Source organism: Pieris napi, chromosome 5, assembly GCF_905475465.1.
Source record: "Pieris napi chromosome 5, ilPieNapi1.2, whole genome shotgun sequence".
Lineage (NCBI taxonomy): Eukaryota > Metazoa > Arthropoda > Insecta > Lepidoptera > Pieridae > Pieris > Pieris napi.
Window position 1 is genome coordinate 8,519,409 of NC_062238.1, and position 19,347 is coordinate 8,538,755.

Below are 19,347 nucleotides of genomic sequence, written 5' to 3' on the forward strand. Positions count from 1 at the left end.
TTATGTACATATTTTATTTTTAACCAGCTTATCCCTTTATTTCCTTCTGATGTCTTTGTTTATTTTTTTTCGCGTGTAGTTTCCCAACCTTTTACTTGAAACTGGCATAAAGTTGAAGCTGTTGCCATAAAAAAAAAAAAAAAAAAAAAAAAAAAAAACTTTCAATAAATATATACAAGTGTAGCAAGATAACTTTTTCGCGAAATAAAATTACAATTTTGAAAGAAATTTTCATCTTTAAAACAATACAATACATTTACAACACAAGTAAAACTAGTAAGAGACCTTGGAATATTTTTTTTGGAGTTTATGGCCTGGTATGAGACCTTGGAATATTAATATATGAAAAAATGGGCCTATAAAGAACATATAGAAGATTCTTGCCAATATTTAAATTTAGATTCATTGGAATATCGGCCAAGTCTCCAAGATTTATTATTTTTTACGGATTGGTAGCCCCTATTTGCTGTCAATATTTTCTTGAAGTATCCCGTATGCGACAAGATATTTACAAATATATTCCACGTGTCTCGTACGAAGACGAATTATCTGCGTAATTCGCCAATGTTAGGTACTGGGTTTAGCTAGCTATTTTTCAGTTGACCTTTTCCACCTTACCAAAGAGGGCATGAGGAAATATTTTAGGAAGGGCTGACTTATTTAGCAGTAGTGACAATTTCATACTTTTTTTTAAAATATTAAGTACATAATTAACCTATGTTTATGCCGTATATTTTGTTTATCAATGTTATCTGTTTTGGTTGTGTATATTGGCTAATTTTTCCTTAGTTATAATACCTAGGTATACTGTAAGATTACTTATTAAATAAATAAATTATATAAAAGTATCACTAAACACTGATACTAAATATTGTATAATGTATATGAAACCTAATTTAATCTGTGACCGTTTTCTGAGTTTCATTTTCTTAAACTACAAAAGGCAGTAGTCTGATCTGTGGGTTTGTAAAAATTCTGAACGAATTTGGCCTAAAGGTCTAGATACCAGGCCTGCCAGGCCATAAACTCCAAAAAAAAAACTAAACGAATTTATGAATTATGAACGTAAATATGTTTTAATAATAGAAAACTGAATATTATTATAAAAGCCCAAAGGAATAACCCAAAGCTGCTTAGTTTTTAAATTATATAACAGCAATAAGCTACAAGATTACAGAATATTTAGCCTATTAAAAAAATATTACCGATTTGATTTGAGAAAAATTAGGAAAGAAATGCTACATTAACATGCATAGATAGTTCCTTTTTGAATATTACTTGGTTGCAATATTTATACGTTATCACCTAGCAGTTTTAGATTTATATTCCACTGTCGTAGATCGTAATTAAAATGGAGAAGTAAGTTGCACCTATAGATTTTTGTTATTGTTACAATTCTTCAAAAGCATTTACAGATAATGATAAACTTATATTTTATTTATTGTTACAGGATAGTTCATTTGGATTTTAAAGGTGCACCTTTGAAAGTCTCTTATTTAGACAAGGTAAGAATGCTGCAGATTTTGTCTACTATAAAGTAATTCTAGAATTATTAAAACAAAACTAATGTTTCAAATTTGTTGTTAAAAACCCCCAACAATCATGTCAATTAAATTTGTAATTGTTTAATTTTTCAGCTGTTCAGCATTATCAAAGAATGGGGTGGAACAGGGCTACTTATAGAGTGGGAAGATACATTTCCTTTTACAAAAGATTTGGAGTGCATTGGCAGTTCAAATAATTCCGGGGGAGATGGAATGTACTCTCCTGAAGAAGTGAAAGATATAATGCTTTGTGCAAAGGCAAATGGACTAGAAGTTGTAAGTATTGATATAGAACAAGTGGTCATAGTAGATATTATAGAACAATTTAACTCACTCCATAATTATCAAATATTTTCAACAGATTCAACTAATTCAAACCATAGCTCACATGGAATATGTGCTAAAGCATCCAAAGTTTTGTCATCTTAAAGAATCATTGCCATCACCAGCTGTTTTATGCCCAACAAAACCTGATTCTTTACAACTGGTTTGTAACTTGATTGATGATATATTAAATGCTCAGCCAGAAGCCAAGTATATTCATATTGGTGCCGATGAGGTAAGAAACCTTTAGCTTTTCCAAAAAAATTATAATACTTGATGATATGCAAGAACATAACTTTCATCCCTGTGGTTGCAGTCAATCCCCAACTGTGCCCCAATGGACTTTCTGTCTATGTGCGCACTTAACGCTTGCTCATACAGTTATGGAAAACATTTTGAGTAAACCACCATGTCCCATTACCAAAAATTGGCCACATGTGTCAGAAGACTGACCTACTTGAATTAAAAATTATCAAAGAAATCAATCTGAGGCCAAGGGCAACTCATATCGGGTTGTAATGCCACTCAATCATAATTATTATTAAAGAGATAATATATATAATAACATTACTCCATGTGACTGTTAGAGATGTTTTATATAAATAGATACTAAATGAAGAAAAATAAATAACCTTCAAAATATGTTATGGTTGTTATGAATCCTAGAGATAGTAATTTCCTCATTTGAGGCACTTTATGCAACTGCATTGTGATTGATAATCATTAATATTTCTAACAAATTTTTTGATAACTTTTATTTGTTATGTTGTGTTTGTTTTTATTTTTAATTAATTACAAGAAAACAATAAATATAAAATTTTAAAAGAAAACTAGCGTAGCAATATCTTCCAGGCAACCCAATCATTAGATACCCTAAAAATATTCTATTCTGTAATTTCTGTGACCAAGGTATTAATAGCAGTTTTTTTAAGGTTTGGCACACAGCAGTCTGTCATTCATGTCAACATAAAGCGGCCACACATAAATACAAAGTGGCCTCACTGTTTTTAGATCATATACAAGCTGTGATATTGTATGTGAAGCAACGCAGGCCCAATATCACAATATTAATGTGGGATGATATGTTGCGGCCTATGACTGTTGAGACGATACAAGGTAAATAGTAATTTAATTCACCTGATCTTTTTAAATCGGGATAGTTGACAGTGTGATATCTGGAATGCTCTAGGTTTGATTCTGTGCAAACAAATTATCATTTTATGGCAACAAAGATTGATCAAAGAAGTTTTACTGATGTTTTATTTTTAATATTTATTATAAAGAGAATGGGTCTGTAGACTGGAAGTTTATTTATTTCGATATAATTCTTTGAGAAAACTAGGTACTCAAAGTTTCTGGTTAAATTTATTTAGTAATGTTTATCCTTATGTCCCTAATATTGTGAGATCTAATTTTTAATGACAGTCCATTTGTTTAGGTGCTTAAAATTAAAAATAAATTCAAAAATGTTTACACATCTGGCACATACGAAATCGTCTAGTTAAAACAATGTCGCGTGTTTCAGCATACAACTTGCGGCATTTAGTTCAGCCAGTTATATGGAACTATAGCTCTGTAGAACATTTTCAAATTGACCGGACATTGTGGGAGAAGTATGAAAACCTTTTTTCTAATGTATGGGCCGGGTCTGCTTTTAAAGGGGCCAATGGGAGTAGTCAGGTGAGTTTGATATTATAATCAAAACAAATAGAACATACATTTTTGCGTCGATGTCGCCTTTATCGCCTTTATATTACTGATAATATTATTCTAAAAAATTTTTTGAAACAATTTAATGTAAATAATATGTATACATAATAATATATCATATAGTTTATATGCATTATTTTGTTCCCTTTTGACTTATTATTTGTTGCCAAACTTATAAGTAAGGTAAATTTATTTTTTTGTCTTATTCGAGTCAAAGTGAAATTGCTGTTATTTATTATGTCTTTAGTTAGTGGTTCTATGTTGCAGCCAACTAGCTTAATTAGCTGTTCAATTAACAGCCTAGCCATTTAAACTAAACGGCGCCGTTTAACTTGCGGCCTGAAAGATATTCAGCCGTGGCGTTTGTTAATACATTTAATAAACTTGCTGGCTAATGCTTAGGCCATTCGTACGATAGAGGCACATTTTGATTTGATTAACGGAAATACGGATAATCTCGCGTGTCCGTGATTGGAATTTGACTAATAATAAGTAAACTAAATTCTTCAATGTTTTACCTTAGGTATTACATTCACACTTTTCTATACTATTGACATAAATATTTTTGATAACTTCAGATGCTATCACGAGTTGCTCGGTATGTCAGTAATCAAGAGGCATGGCAAAGAGAAATCAGTAGGAAACCAAATGGAATTCATTTCAATGGAGTCATACTAACTGGCTGGTCAAGGTATAATGTTATCTAATATATAAAATTCTCGTGTCACAATGTTCGTTCCCATACCCGCCGAAACGGCTCAACCGATTCTTATGAAATTTTTAATGCATAGTCTGAGTTTCCACGCCAAATTTTTTTTTAATTTTTAGACAATTTGTTTTGTTTTTATGATACAGTATACAAATATAACATACAAACCCTAATTTTCACCCCTCTATCATCAACCCCTATTTTTATTATTGAAGATATTTATTTTTATTGAACTAAAAAATGTTTCCTAGAAATAATACGAGTAGGTATACATGGCAAAACGACGTTTGCAGGGTCAGCTAGTATTCCTATAAAAATAATTTTTCTTCATTTCAATCATTTTTAAAGACCGTACGAATTCTTAAAAAGCCGGCAACGCACTTGTGAGCCTTCTGGCAATGTGAGTGTCCACTTAACATCAGGTCATTCGTTTGTTACGTAAAAAATATTAAAAAAATTAACATTCACGAACTTATAATAGAGTTAGATACATTTCCTCCTGCCCGTCTGCCTCCTATTACATAAATACATAAAAAGATATGAAAGATATCTAAAATATGTAACCTTTGCATAATCAACTACTTAAGACTTTTGGAAATAAAATCTGAAGATTTTTTTAAATTAACTTAATTTATAACACTCGGAAATTATTCTAAATTCCCAATTAATTTTTACCATCTGTGTCAACTGGAGAGAGAAATTAAACAAAAAAATTAAGAACTTTTATTATTCATTTTCCACTGAATTTTCGATTAAGCCTGTGACATTTAAAAATATAATCCAAATTTAATTTATTGATGTAGGTAACTTAATGTACACTTATTAAATTTACATTTACTGCTGTCTCAAATCTCTCAAATCAAGGGCCTAAAATGGCACTAAAATATTTCTAATAAAAGAACTGGTATTAAATTCTCCGCCACTCTTTTAAATCGCCAAGATGCTTACAAACTGTTTGTAAGCATCTTGGCGACCTTTGTAAGAACAATTACATGCTCCTCTGGTGATTCCTGTACACTTTTTCTTTTTCATGTGTCCTTTTTTATATTATTCACTGTTTACATATGTTTTAATTTTCTTTGTTTTGTTCCCTTCGTTTTGTGTTATAACTATAATAATTATGTCTTATTATTTTTGCACTTCTTGCGCTTACCTTATCTATATAATTTTTGTTTTTGATCACGTTTGCCTGGAAGAGATCGCTCGAAAGTGATAACCAGTTGCCCTCTTTTTTATTTAATTATGTTAATTGTATATGCAACGAAGTGTTAATAATTAAATTAAAATATTTACAGATACGACCATTACGCGACATTGTGTGAATTGCTTCCCGTTGCTCTTCCCAGTTTGTTTAGCTGTCTTAGAATTTGGACTCAACCTATGGAGACCAATGGTAAGAATTAGGGCAATAAATAAATGAACATAAAGACATACATACAAAAATATGAAAAGCGGCGCCGTCAATATAACATGTGGACAGTTAACAGCCACATAACCTTAACCTTTCGTTAATATCCCCCCCCCCTTCAACCTCACAAAATTCTTTTTAAGTGGGGGTAAACAAAAACCGATTATTATATAAAATATATATGAAAAATTATTTAAATTATATATAGTCGTGTTATTTGAGTGTCATAGGCTATTAGCCCGTAAAGTTATAGACATTTTTGTAGTCAGTAAGTAAAATGAAAACGTTTTTACGAACACAGCCTTAACGATACGTGATGGATAATACCTACAAAAAGTCAGTGACAGCATAATATGTCTAACTTTCATATGCCATGTTTATCTGTCTGTCTGTTCGTGATATACTCAAAAACTGAATGGTCCCCTCTTTAGGCCTTCTTTTTTACCTGTACTTTTGTCTTTTGCTTTATTTAAGTTAACTTTATTTTGAATTAGCTTAGTTTAAGAATATATTATCAAAGGTATTTAAAAAAAAAACACAACTTATATATTTTCATCATCAGTTTTCATTTCAATTAATTTATTTTATGACTAATCTCACTCTTTTTATAGAAACATAGTCTTTTAAAATTTATTACATGATCACCAGAAATAGCCAGGGAAGTTTTGCCAGAAGAAGAATGGCCTGGCATAGAAGTCGCTAGATGTATTCACTCCTTCGTCATGTTGAGAGAGCGAAGTTATTCATTACTACACGGAGACATGTAAGTGTATTTTTCAAAGTTCTGTAATATACTCTCTCTTTAGCATTTTCATATATTTTCATACATCGCATTTAATCTAATATAAAAAATTCTCGTGTCGCGGTGTTTGAGGTTAAACTCCTCCGAAATGGCTCGACCGATTCTCATGAAATTTTGTGTGCATATTGGGTATGTCTGAGAATCGGACAACATCTATTTTTCATCCCCCTAAATGTTAAGGGTAGTCCACCCCTAAATATATTTTTTTATTTTTAGATATTTTTTTCTGTTTTTTTTATGATACAGCATTAAAAAATACATAAAACCCCTAACTTTTACCCCTATACGATCAACCCCTATTTTTTTATTATAAATGATATACATGGCAAAACGACGTTTGCCCGGTCAGCTAGTTATTTTATATACTTTGTTTAACGCGGGTTGATAATAAACAGTGTAAATTATTTAAAACTTCCCAACTGACCCGACCCGTACACTAAAAAGCGAGCATAGACAACGTTAGCCGCTAGATATTTTCTAAGTAAATTTATTTCTGATAATATCCACTAGATGAGAACTTCTTTATTCTGGATTGTTGAGCCCATCTCGCGAATTTCTGTCTGTTTTATTTTAACCTATTAGCTATTTTAATATATTTTTTAATAGTAGTTTATGTAACTGTCATATAATAGAGGGTATTAAAACATGAGTGTAGTTTCTTGTTTCAAAATAAGACTACACGAGTGTTTTAATACCTAATTATATGCAGTTGCATACACTTTATTTAATCTCTTCATTTAAAAATTTATTTATGTGTTCAGCTGAAAATGTCTTGGCTTTCTTCCTTTTATATGCTTGTGATTTACGTTTCAGAAATGATACAAGTTTTGAATACTTGGTAATATCAATTTCGTTGTAAATACTTAGTGTACTTTTAATCATAGAATATTATGTATTATAATATTTGATTATTCTGGCAAAAGAATATTCGTCAGTTTCGTAGCTGTTTCTAGAATGTCAGGTGGAGTTAAATTTTCATCAGTATCGTCGGTGTTGCTTGACATTTTTGCTACTAAAGTTTTATCCAACAAAATATTACTCAATTCGTATGCACGAAATAGCGCCAAAATGGAAAAGTCTGTTATTGGTCTATAGGCTCGGAACCAGCGCGCTCACCACAGATTGTGTTCTTAAATTGAATTGTAACTTATTCTTTCAGAGTAGCGACGTGGCTAAATCCCTGGCAAATCAAAATGTCCTACACAAGTCCGGTGCAAGTTGAAAGCGTGGCAAATGCTTCGAAAACGTAAGTATTTTTTCACTGAATGTTATGCAATATTCAATTCTAAGATGAAGTTTTCATGTTTCTTTTCTCGCGTAATACTAATCAGCGCGTTAAACTTTTCGCGTAATTTGTTAAGTCTGTGTCTAGAAGAGACGCAACCTTTTTTTTTGTTGAATTTTTTTGGCGGTACCTTATTACATATATTCACATGATTTAGTATCTAGTATTTTCTTCTTACGGGAACTCGTAAGTGCTCGTTCAGACACAGCGGGAACCGCGCGATTGTCAGATCGTGCGGTTTGAACCGCAAAAATGGCGACTGTTCAGACAGTGACGGTTAGTTAGCGATCAGTTTCAAGATGGAAGTCGAAGAGTAACTAACGTGTCAGTGGTTGATACAGAAAATAAAGAAAACGCAGATTCAGAGAGGATCTTAAGAGGATAGTAACACTATATCCCAATTTAAGAATGTTTGAGCGAATTTTTTTTGACTATTTGAGAATGTCAATAAAATCTTTTGATGAACTCATTGAACAAATCAGGTAAGATATTTCAAGCTCTGAAACACATATGAGGGCAAGCGTGTTACCAGAAGAAAAACTCTCCACTTCATCAATAAATAACTCACGGTGCTCTTGTTATGACGTGTTAATCGCGCGGTGCCCGCAATGCTAATGAACGCTGAGTAAGATCTTCATAGTAATAGAACCGCGCGGGAGTATCGCGATTCTATTTTCTGGCGGTTGGGTTGCGGAAACCGCGCGGTTTGATTAACCGCGCGGGTATGTCTGAACGATTACTTAATAACTCATACAAATAAGACCCGCGCGATTTCCATGCGATTCTGAAATCGCGCGGTTCCCGCCGTGTCTGAACGAGCAATTACACTATTACGTCATTATAGTTCATTAATAATTTTGATACTTAATATATTAAATATATAATTTAAAGCATATTTTCATAAACATGAAATGACGTAAGAAATAAGATTTATTTCCATAATCGACATGCTGGTTCTTTTGGCACAGATTACTATTGCTTACTAAAAAAAATACTTCATAGACATTGTTTCTCACATCTGGCGAGCATGAGTGCACGCACTATATTGATAATAAAATTTCAGAATTTTAACTGATCTCAATGGACTGTATGCGGAAACGAAGAAACAATTGGAACAAATCACAGGAAAAAGGAGTACAGAGGAATGGATAGTAGCGTTTTTTGATACCATATTGAAGAATATCGAGGAATTGAACAGGGTTGCCAGCTTAAGGCGACAAATCGGGGCTAGTGTTAGGCCAACTTATTCATAGTAGAATGTTCAACACTTGCATATAAAATTTGATATAGGGCGTAGGGGAGCGTGGGGCTAGTTGTAACAATTTTACAAATAATTGAATATCATGAAGTGTATTGGCTAAATTACTACTAAATAAATTTTGATCGATAGTCTAACTATTTATCTATGAAGTCTAATCGAAATATTATCAAATCTACAGGCAACTATCTCACAATTATTATTTTTTTGAAAAAAGGGAAGTGTTACAACTTACCCCGTGGTTGGGGCTAGTTGTAACATCTGCTGGAGCAAGTAGTAACAACAAAAATGACACCTTCAATTGTTTAATTTTTTCACATCTTGGATCATTTTGCTTTGTATATAACAAAAACTAACTAGGTATTTCTATAATGTGTTTTTTATGAAATAGTTAACTGGAAAAAAAATATAATCAACAAATTAAAGATTTAAGATTTTAACTATCTTTCTTATTCTGTACTGAAGTATAATATATATAAGGTACTTATATCATGTCATAAAGTATATAAGGTACTTATATCATGTCAACATGGCACTTATTATACATCCATGCAGTCTGTGCTCTCTTCACGTAGTTTTTAAAAGGGCCGTAGACTCCTACATCTCCTACAGGTTGCAAATTGTGGGAGCAATTGGAGGGAAACTATAACATGACAACATTGTTTTCTTTGGCTTTTTCGACAACTGCAATATTCACATGTGAGCCATGGTTATCAAGCAGTAACAGAACTGTCTCTTTCTTGGTAGGTTTCGCGTCTTTGATAAAATGATCTACAAAAATCAAACATTCTTTATCAGTCATCCACCCTGAAGAATTACCAGCTCCAATGCAATCTTGAGGTCCACCGCGAATGAACATTTCTGAGTATTTAAGCCGGGGAAAAATGAACATCGGCCGTCAGTAACTTACAGCAATCTGGGGGCAAATTGTACCTGTTACAACAAACCCCGAGGTTTTGTTACAACTAGCCCCTTGATATAGTTCTTCATATTTATCACGATAACTATTAAATCAACTTAGTAATCTTGAAAACTGTTATACAACATCATAAATAGTTATATTTTAGCATAAAATAAAATACATAAAACTTCAAAGCTACGAAAATAGTGAAATTAACCAAAAATGTACGTTAGTAAAATTATAGGTTACCTGTCAACAATAAAGCGTTTGCACACACCCACTCACTGAGCCTCCTGGCGGGACCCTGGTTGTGGTAAAGTGGCGTGGCACGTTATAAGTTTAAGATTAGGTAAAAAAAAAACGTGAATAAAATTCAAATTCCTATTGAAAAAGGTCTGTTACTATTTACCCCTGTTACAACAAGCCCCACGCTCCCCTACTATGAGTCCCGTATTAATTAATTTGTGTTAAAAAGATCGCTTTGCATTTTATTTTATTAAAATAAATTTCGTTTGAATTTTATACCATTTTCACCTTACCACTCTTGGTTCCTTAAAGTTTCAGATATTAAATATGTATCTGTAATGAATCAATTACATTATCTGGCTTCATAGATTAGAAAATATTTTAGAGTGATACCTAAATTAATCTACAATCGTAGCAAAACTTTTTTAAACTATTCAGTAAGTTTAATTTTTTGTACCTTATAATATGTATTTAATTTATCGACTGACAAGTGATATTCCTTTTTTACGTTTAGTGACCACGCGTTTTATTATTTATCGCACAGATGGTGCTGTTTTCAAAAGACGATTAAAATCTGTAGTTTGACTAAATTGGTAAAATCCTACTCAACATATTTTGTCTCTTTTACTTAAAAAAAGTGTAAGAATTTTTTAAATTTATTAAAAATCCATTTGTAATATTTAGAGGTCCGATTATAAGAAAACATAATAGATTTATATAAATTCGGTTATTTTTTCACATCCCTGCATTAAGCTATATTATTTGTAACTTCCTATAGTACTCTCTTATATATTGAGCCACCACGTGATCCAAAGTTTGACGTCATCGCTATGGATATTTAAAAAAATCAAAAACGTCCGGAATCTTGGCGATTGGCGCTAACCAAAACCTTCCTTTATAGTAATTAAATATCTCCGAAGCGTAGTTTAAAATAATTAAGAATAGCAAATGCACAATGTTAAATTTGTTTCTGCTATACATATTAATGTATTTTGTAAATATTAAGAAAATAAAGAATCTAGAAATTATTTGTCTTTGTTTCCCTTATAACTGCAATCATTTGTTGTTATTGGACCATATATATTCCTAATAATATTAAATGCGTAGATAATAACTTATCTGAAACGGTCTCGCCCAAACCACAGTACCAATTGTAATGGAATTGGATAAAGTTGACCTTGAGAACGGACTTATGGTTTTCATATAGGTAACCAAGTACACTTATGAACGTCAACAGAAAAGATGGTAAATTAATTCTAAATTTACATTTACTACCAGCCCTGCGATTCTGTAACTCACTTTTCGAACTCACACAGCGGTTTTCGCATCGGCGATCGCTCTCAAATCAGTCGTGAAACAGTCATTTTATGATTTGGCATTCTGAAAAGGTGAGAGCTTGTAGTTTATTGTTTATTAGAATGCCAAATCATAAAATGACTGTTTCACGACTGATTTGTGAGCGATCGCCGATGCGAAAACCGCTGTGTGAGTTCGAAAAGTGAGTTACAGAATCGCAAGGCTGTTCGCACGTCAAGGGCGTAGAGCGGGCAAGTAGAATTTATTTATCGAGAAATAAGGGGTTAAAATTGGTGATGAAAGTTTTATGCAAGTTCGTTATAGTCAAAGGATATATCATGATTATGATTCAGTTTCTTCAGTGCACAATTCATTTTTTATATATTAAAAATTATGTATTAGAATTTTAGGAAGGGTAAGGTGGGGCATGGCACAAAACACGTTGGTAAACGCCTTAAACCAAAAAGTGTCAGTATGTCAGGCACAGGAGGCTTATCACCTACTTGCCTACTTGCAAATGATCACGAAACATATAAAAAAATCTGAGTCTAGACCTAAAAGGTTGTAGCGCCACCGGTCTTTTTTAAAGTGATAGTCATTTATTAAAACAGTTTAGTTTTTATAAATAGGAAGGATAGTTAAGTTCATACATTTTCAGATTTAGTTATTTCCTAATGGATAACTGTTTTGTTCTCGCAGCCAAATTAGTAATATCATTTACTTAATTAGTATAATACGGGTTTGCAATAACAACACGGCATAAAGGCGCTCTATTATTGACGATGTGTAGAGAGAGGTCGGAAGACTAGAATGATCATTTATTTTTCAAAATTGTTTCGTTAAAATCATAGAAAATCTAAACAAAAGATCCGCAAAGACAATAAGTTACCGCAGCAGATTAGGTGGCTCGAGTTTTATTGGCGGTGCCTACAGCTTTAGATGTGTGGCAAGCTCCGTAAGTAGAAAGACAAGTTTAAACCGCTTGTTAAAAAATATTACATTTTTCGCTATCATTACGTTATCAGTGGAAGTTTTTCGTTTCGGAGACTAAGACACGTGTTCGTTAGAAGAGACAACGGAGTTAGCCAGAGAATAAGCGATTATAATCCTGGTTCAGTAACCTAATAAATCTTCAAACGAAAAATTCCTTTTTTTATAGAATAGGGGGGGCAAACGGCCAGGATGTTAAGTGATACACCGCCGCCCATGGACACTCAATATCAGATGGCTCGCGAGTGCTTTGCTGTCCTTTACATTACTATACGTAAAGAAGGTATTAAGGCAACAAAAGGAGGAAAGGAATTTTTAATGTCACACTTAAAGGAGTCAAGGTTTAGTTATGCAACAATATTAAAATTTATAAATATAAATACTTAAAGGCTTTTCTACTGGAATTTGCCTTAAGAAAAGTTAATTGGATATAGAAACGCGTCAGTATTGGTGAGAGAAGAGCAGATGTTATTTCTCTCTACGTAATTCACTTAACACTTGGATAAAAAAATAGTGAGAAAGCCATTATCGGATTGTGTTAGGGTTGGCAATGTTTAAAACGTTATTTAAGCATTATCTAATTACAGTTATATAACATACTTTAATTAAACAACATCAGTTTATTTAAAAAAAACAACTTTGACGTAACTCACACACTGTGATTTATATAAATTCGGTTACTTTTTCACATCCTGCATGTATTTACCTAATAATTTAGTTATCTGCTGCATTGTTTTTTTATAACACCACTTAGTTTAGTAGTTTTTTTTATTCTAGGTACATGGTCTTTACATATAATTATCAAATTAATGTATACAAAATATTGCCTATACTAGACTATATATATAGACTATATTCAAAGAGCCCATTCTTCTCGATATGAAACTAGGTTTTGAAAGGGGCATCTGGGACTTATTTTTTTAACTTGTAATTTTGACTTGCAAAAGTGCCTTTTTAATAGGCCTAATTGAAATAAAGGATTTGACTTTGACTTTAAATTTTTACTGTGATGTGATATTATTTTAAGTATAGATTTAACTAGGTTGCTGGGTGGGTACTGTGTAACTTCCAATTGTGACAGAGATACCGAGAGACCTTGGAATCGCGCCATACAAAAATCCTTTATTGAGATGGGCTTCGCTGGAGGCATTACTATTGGAAGTTACAGAGTACCTACCCTTCACTCAGGAGTAAGATCGTCCATATATACATCTTGTAGTTAATTTTATTAACACATTATTATTATGTGTAAATGTGTTGGAAATAAAGTGTTATCATTTAGGGAGCGTTCAAGTATTACGTAACGCAATTTTTGGAGATTATTTCCCCCCCCCCCCCATGTATCTCGCCGTAACGTTTTCAGTACCCTACTGCAGTACTGTACTCAAGTATAGTAAAACGTTTCGTGACCACCGTGTGTCTCTTTAGTTACTATTATGTGGTGTAAGTCGAAAATAATATTAACAATAACGCGTAATTCAATCCCCGCCCCGCATCGTAACGTATTACATAAGGACCCCCCCCCCCCAAAACGCGTTACGTAATACTTGAACGCTCAATAGTAGCTAGTCCCGGCTCCGCAAGCTTAGGGATTTTTTTCATATTTATAAATAGGTAGCCTACGTTACTTAGGGATAATGTAATAGTCTAATACTGAAGATAAACGGACCTCCGTATAAAGAAAAGCACTGGTTCTTCACTTTTTCCATTAATTTCAGTTGCTAACCCTATACGTTACTAAGATCAAGATTAACGAAGGTGTCGGGGAGGGCGAAAAGTCAATTAAAAACTTTTATCGGCTGTCCGGCGATTAAGCCAGTTAATTACTAGTTGGAAGGACTACGGATTTCCATTTTATTGTGTTTATTTGAAAGCGTTAGGATTAAGATAAAGAAAGCCTTTTCTTTTAATTACAGTTGTTCATATAACTGTGTATTCATTTTTATTAAAGAAGAGACAGATTCAATGGAAAGCTTAGTATAAAAAACTGCGTGCGTACAAAGTACACATGTCAGAAGTGAAACTTCTTTCTCAAACTAATTTTTAAGTCTTGTTCATGTTTATACAAATCTAAAACTTTAGATTTCCGAGACTTAGAGAGAGGGAAAAAGGAAGATATGTTAGGAATTTAATGAATTTAGTGGTCATAAAAATATTAAAAATGTCGAAAATAATTACAAATTATATATATTTTTTTAAATTTATTTCTTCGATAGTAAAAACACGTCATTTGAGATTTCAATAAATTATTTTGAATAAAACATAAAATATTAATATTTCATAAATTCTCTTTGCGAAATTGTCATTTTAAAAATAGAGTTTCTATAGGGTAATTCGCCCTTCTCACTCTCTCTCAATCGGTCTCAATCGCTCTCTCCCTTTTCTTTTTCGAGAAACGAAGTTTCACTTCAAAAACTTTATGGAAATTGGTATTGCTACCACAATTATTCTTTACATACAAATGATAAAAAACATAACGTAGAATATTTGAAGCTTTATGACGGAAATCGGACTTTAATTAAAACGCTTTAAAGAAACTAAGAGAGACAATATTGACCTAATATCGTATTTAAAACAAACAGGAAAACGCAATAAATATAAGCAAATAATTAGGATACCGATATGAAATACGTAAGAGCAGTCAGTTCACTTATCGTTTGACCATTGACACGAATACATCAGATGGAAATATTTATATATTTTATTTGCACGTGCATAGTTAGTAGTTACGCAAACTGGCAGTCAGAATATGGACCATTCAAGAATTTATTGTACTCACATTGGATTCATTGTAAGTGTTTTAGTGTCGTAGTTAGACTTCTATTGCTATTCTAATTTGTATATAAATATAACTACAACTAGTCTAGCCATAAATACTGTTACATAAAAACTTTTCTTTTTTTCAACTTTTTAATTATTTTGAATTTGGAACTTGTATATTATTTTAAAAACTTCTTTCGATTTTGCGCCATTTCACACATTTTCGTGTTCATTATCAAATTACAATATGGGGTGTCAATGAAAATAGGATTGCAATGATCGCCTTGCACAAAGTGGGTATGGAGCCGTCGGTCATATTCCAGACATTTCAAAAGCTTGGTATCAGCCGTGTGTTCGTATATCGTACTATCAACAGATACAACAACAAATCGTTTGTCCAATAACAGAAAAGATCGGGGCGGCCGCGTGCTGCTGTTAAAGTTAGAATTCGTCGAAACCCCATTAGGAAGCAAAAAATCTTATAGAGAGAAATAAAGATTGCCGCTAGGACTCTGTCGCGTATTGTAAAACAAGACCTGAAGTCAGTTTTAGAGGACATGCACTAAACGAGACGGTGACATTACGTCTCTTAAAAAATCTTTGGAGCACGCAGTGGCCAAATTTCCCTTGGAAACAGTGCGTAAATCCATAGACTGCCAAAGGTGGCCATTTCGAATAGAATATTTCTTTATTTTTTGCTGAGGCTTTAATAGATATGTAGGTATAAATTTTTATAATATTACATTACTTTATTTAAAAAAAAGTGCTTTTTCATTTGTAACAGAAGTTATGGCTGGACTAGGTATATACAAATAAAAAACCTGCGCGTAAACAAAGTATTCTTGATTTTATATAATGGTAATCTTAGCTACTTTGCTTTGCTATATTTATGTATACCCACTTGTACACAGGTAACCACAGTAAAACAGCAAATTTAGATGTAAGCGAAACAGAAGTATACTTCTACGACTTCGCAAACAAATTCAATATTAGCTATGAAATTAATAATGCTGCCGGCGCAATCACTAACTCCTATAACTTAGACACAACACGAGAAATTAAAGTTTTCGTGCCCGGATATAAATCTCACATCAGCAAGAACGCTCCAGAATTAATTAGACAGGTTTTCAAGGACATCCCAAACATTTACCTTATTATTATTGACCACTCCTTTTACACCTCATCGAGAGGAGGCAACAGAAAAAGCTACGAACGTTCTGTGAACTACTCGTACTATCTTGGCAAAGAGATTGGAATACTCCTTTCAGAACTTCGTAAATTAGGTTTTCCCTCTCAAAATATTCACTGTATTGGACACAGTCTAGGCAGTCACATCTTAGGATACGCAGGAGCGACTTACTTTGAAAGGACTTCAGAAAGAGTTCGAAGAATAACAGGAATCGATCCAGCTGGCCCTTGCTTCTCAAATAGCTTGATAGAGGAGCAGCTTCATTCAGGTGCGGCCGATTACGTCGAAGTATTTCATTGTAATGCAGGGGGTTTAGGGACAACGAGTGTTCTAGCTGATGTAGACTTCTTTTTGAATGATGGGAGAGTACAACCACATTGTACTGTCGGTCTAATACCTGGTTACGGTGAGTCTGACGCAGCAAGATGTAGCCATAAAGCATGTGTCAGGTATTGGACGTATACGGTGAGCCATCCCGGTTCATTTTTGTCTTGGGCCTGTAATTCCTATAAGGATTTTAAGAATGGTAAATGTTCGGGAAACGAGGTGGCGATTGCTGGGTATTCGAATCCGGGAAACACGTCTGGCGTTTTTTATGCTTCGACGGAGAGTTATGGTGTAGTGTAAAGTAATGATTAATGTACAATGTTATCATAACTCTGTAAAAATTATCAAATAAAATGTCATTTATTCATATTGGTAATTCTAAGTCTACTAATGAAAGTTAATAAAAAACAATCGAAGGTTCAAATTTACATGTACAACTTGTTACGAAATCAAGGGCGTAGAGCAGGCGAGAGGAACTGGCAAGAAAGATTCCTCCACTCTTTTGGTCTTTAAATGGTTAACAACGAAGCTGTAAAGAACTGCAACCCTTGACCAAAATGCTTATCATTAGGCATTTGAACTGAAATTGACTTAAGGTCCGAATTGCAAACTATATCTCTGTTCAAACATACCTATGCTTATTTATAAGTTTTCACAAAATAAGTGTATGAAAAGATAATAGCTACAACAAATATTACTTCTAGTTAATAAAAGTAGTAGGCAGTAGCTTGGTATTTTTTTAAATTAAGTAGTTACAAAACAGAAGTTAATTGTTTCTTTCATTTTAACGTTTAAACCATGGTCAAGCGTTTGAGTTATGCTTTCAACCCGTGCTAAGTTAATTTCCATCGATTCTTTTTCGCTTGAAAGGCAGAACTAGGAAATCCATCAATGTAGAGACGCAGAAACGTCTGCTTACCACGTTAATATACTATGGAACCGTAACATAAAAAAACACCATTGGTGCTACAACTTTTTAGTTCTGGGCCTCAGATTACTGTATCTGTTTCATGATCATTTGTCAATAGGTAAGTAGGTGATCAGCCACATCGCCGACTTTTTGGCTCTAAGGCAAGCTCGATTTCTTCACGATATTTTCCTTCACAGTTCAAGCGCAAATGTGTGCGTTAAATGCACACATAGACAGAAAGGCCATTGGTACACAACCAGGATCGAATCTACGACCTCAGGGATGAGAGTCGCACGCTGCATCCGCTTTCCTAACACTGCTCTGATCGAAACCTAAACCTAACCTAATTCTAAAGAAAATAGAAAAATCCGCGAGCTAATAGAAATTGATTCACATTTCAAATATACCTACGCGACACACGTACAAACCACTTAACATTGAGTGCGTTTTCTGGCATTTCCCACTCCACAGCAAATAAAATAGCAATATTTGAAAATCTTAAGAACATTTTAACCAGTACCAAGTTTATGTCACTTTGAATCATTGCTCGCATTACGCAACTCCATAACGCAAAGTGAGTAGAAACGATGGGGTGATTTGTCAACAGGGACTTGTGGAAAATTTTATATGGCCGGGAAATGTTAAAAGCATTACGAAATTGATTTAAAGCATCGGCCCTGTATGACCCTTCGAGTTATATTAAGAATAGGTAGAATAGGAATGGTATGGACACAGATATGATAGCAAGTTTTTTATGTCACAGAAAATTGTTTAAATAAAATCTCAAGACCATTTTAAAATGCATTTAAGATTATATTTACTTCGTATGTAGTCTAGTATACGTTGACAACGCAAACTAAAACTTTTTGAATAAAAATTGCTGCTGTTTTGTTCTTTTTATGAAAAATATTGCTCGGATAATAAACTATAATAAACATTAGTAAACCTTTTTGTTTCACTAGTATTATAAAAAACAATAGAATACAATCAAATTAAAAATTACGAAAAAAAAAGAGTGCGTGTACTTATGTATGTATGTCCTTTGGCATTATTAAAAATAGTTTTTGATTGCATGCAAATAATTAATTACAATTAAATAATCAAAGACTGGAAAAGGAATCATTTTAGTCAATAAAGTTCAGTTTACATTTGAAAAATTAAATAAATAAATATTAATTATTATTCTCTTACATTAAGTTTAACATAAATTCTATTATTATTCGAATGTTGTTTTTAAATAATGTCCGATGCCGTAGCATCTTCCGTGGGCAACTTCATTCTGTTAATTTAGTGTAATGGTGCGCGCGCATCGTAAAATTTCACTCTCATAAATTTTTCATAACGCGCCTAAAGAAGTATATCTTCAAAAATAAAATAATTCGCTCTATTTTTCCACACCTATTTATTGAGTCTCAATTAACCACGCAACGAGCTGGAGATTAGGGCTGCACCCGGAAGGAAGACGGTGTAGTCCTTGATGCAGAGGCGGTAGCGGGGAGCCTGTGTTGGCGTAGTTCCCAGGAGACGGGAGCGGGCCAGACAAAGTACCTCCTAATAGAAATAAACGAATTCCTTAGCTTCATTTCTCATCCCGACCCAAGTTTGCTACCGTAATATTGTCTTTTATTGACATAACCTTTACACATTTCAGTGGACACCGTGAGCCATTTCTGCCAAAACCCTCCATC

At 33.1% G+C, this 19,347-nt stretch overlaps 2 protein-coding genes across 2 annotated transcripts; both read left to right on the forward strand.

The window, feature by feature from the left end:
- Positions 1–1,059: 1,059 nt before the first annotated feature.
- Positions 1,060–9,072, forward strand: LOC125049644 (hexosaminidase D-like). The gene is made up of 11 exons (XM_047649039.1): positions 1,060–1,359; positions 1,451–1,505; positions 1,638–1,820; positions 1,906–2,103; positions 2,801–2,984; positions 3,394–3,548; positions 4,157–4,269; positions 5,583–5,680; positions 6,344–6,458; positions 7,657–7,743; positions 8,846–9,072. The coding sequence occupies exons 1-11, from the start codon at positions 1,352–1,354 to the stop codon at positions 9,033–9,035; spliced, it is 1,386 nt and encodes a 461-aa protein (XP_047504995.1). The 5' UTR covers positions 1,060–1,351; the 3' UTR covers positions 9,036–9,072.
- Positions 9,073–15,110: 6,038 nt separating this feature from the next.
- On the forward strand, positions 15,111–17,118 carry LOC125049647 (pancreatic triacylglycerol lipase-like). Its single transcript, XM_047649043.1, has 2 exons — positions 15,111–15,264; positions 16,145–17,118. The coding sequence occupies exons 1-2, from the start codon at positions 15,156–15,158 to the stop codon at positions 17,047–17,049; spliced, it is 1,014 nt and encodes a 337-aa protein (XP_047504999.1). The 5' UTR covers positions 15,111–15,155; the 3' UTR covers positions 17,050–17,118.
- Positions 17,119–19,347: the final 2,229 nt, after the last annotated feature.

What these genes read in the sequence shown, in the direction of transcription:
- LOC125049644 (XM_047649039.1), top strand. An exon ending in ATACTAACTGGCTGGTCAAG is followed by an intron (nt 4,270 to 5,582) that starts GTATAATGTTAT and finishes AAATATTTACAG; the next exon opens with ATACGACCATTACGCGACAT. An exon ending in TCAACCTATGGAGACCAATG is followed by an intron (nt 5,681 to 6,343) that starts GTAAGAATTAGG and finishes CATGATCACCAG; the next exon opens with AAATAGCCAGGGAAGTTTTG.
- LOC125049647 (XM_047649043.1), top strand. Translation starts at nt 15,156, where the DNA reads ATGGAAATATTTATATATTTTATTTGCACGTGCATAGTTAGTAGTTAC. An exon ending in GTACTCACATTGGATTCATT is followed by an intron (nt 15,265 to 16,144) that starts GTAAGTGTTTTA and finishes ACTTGTACACAG; the next exon opens with GTAACCACAGTAAAACAGCA.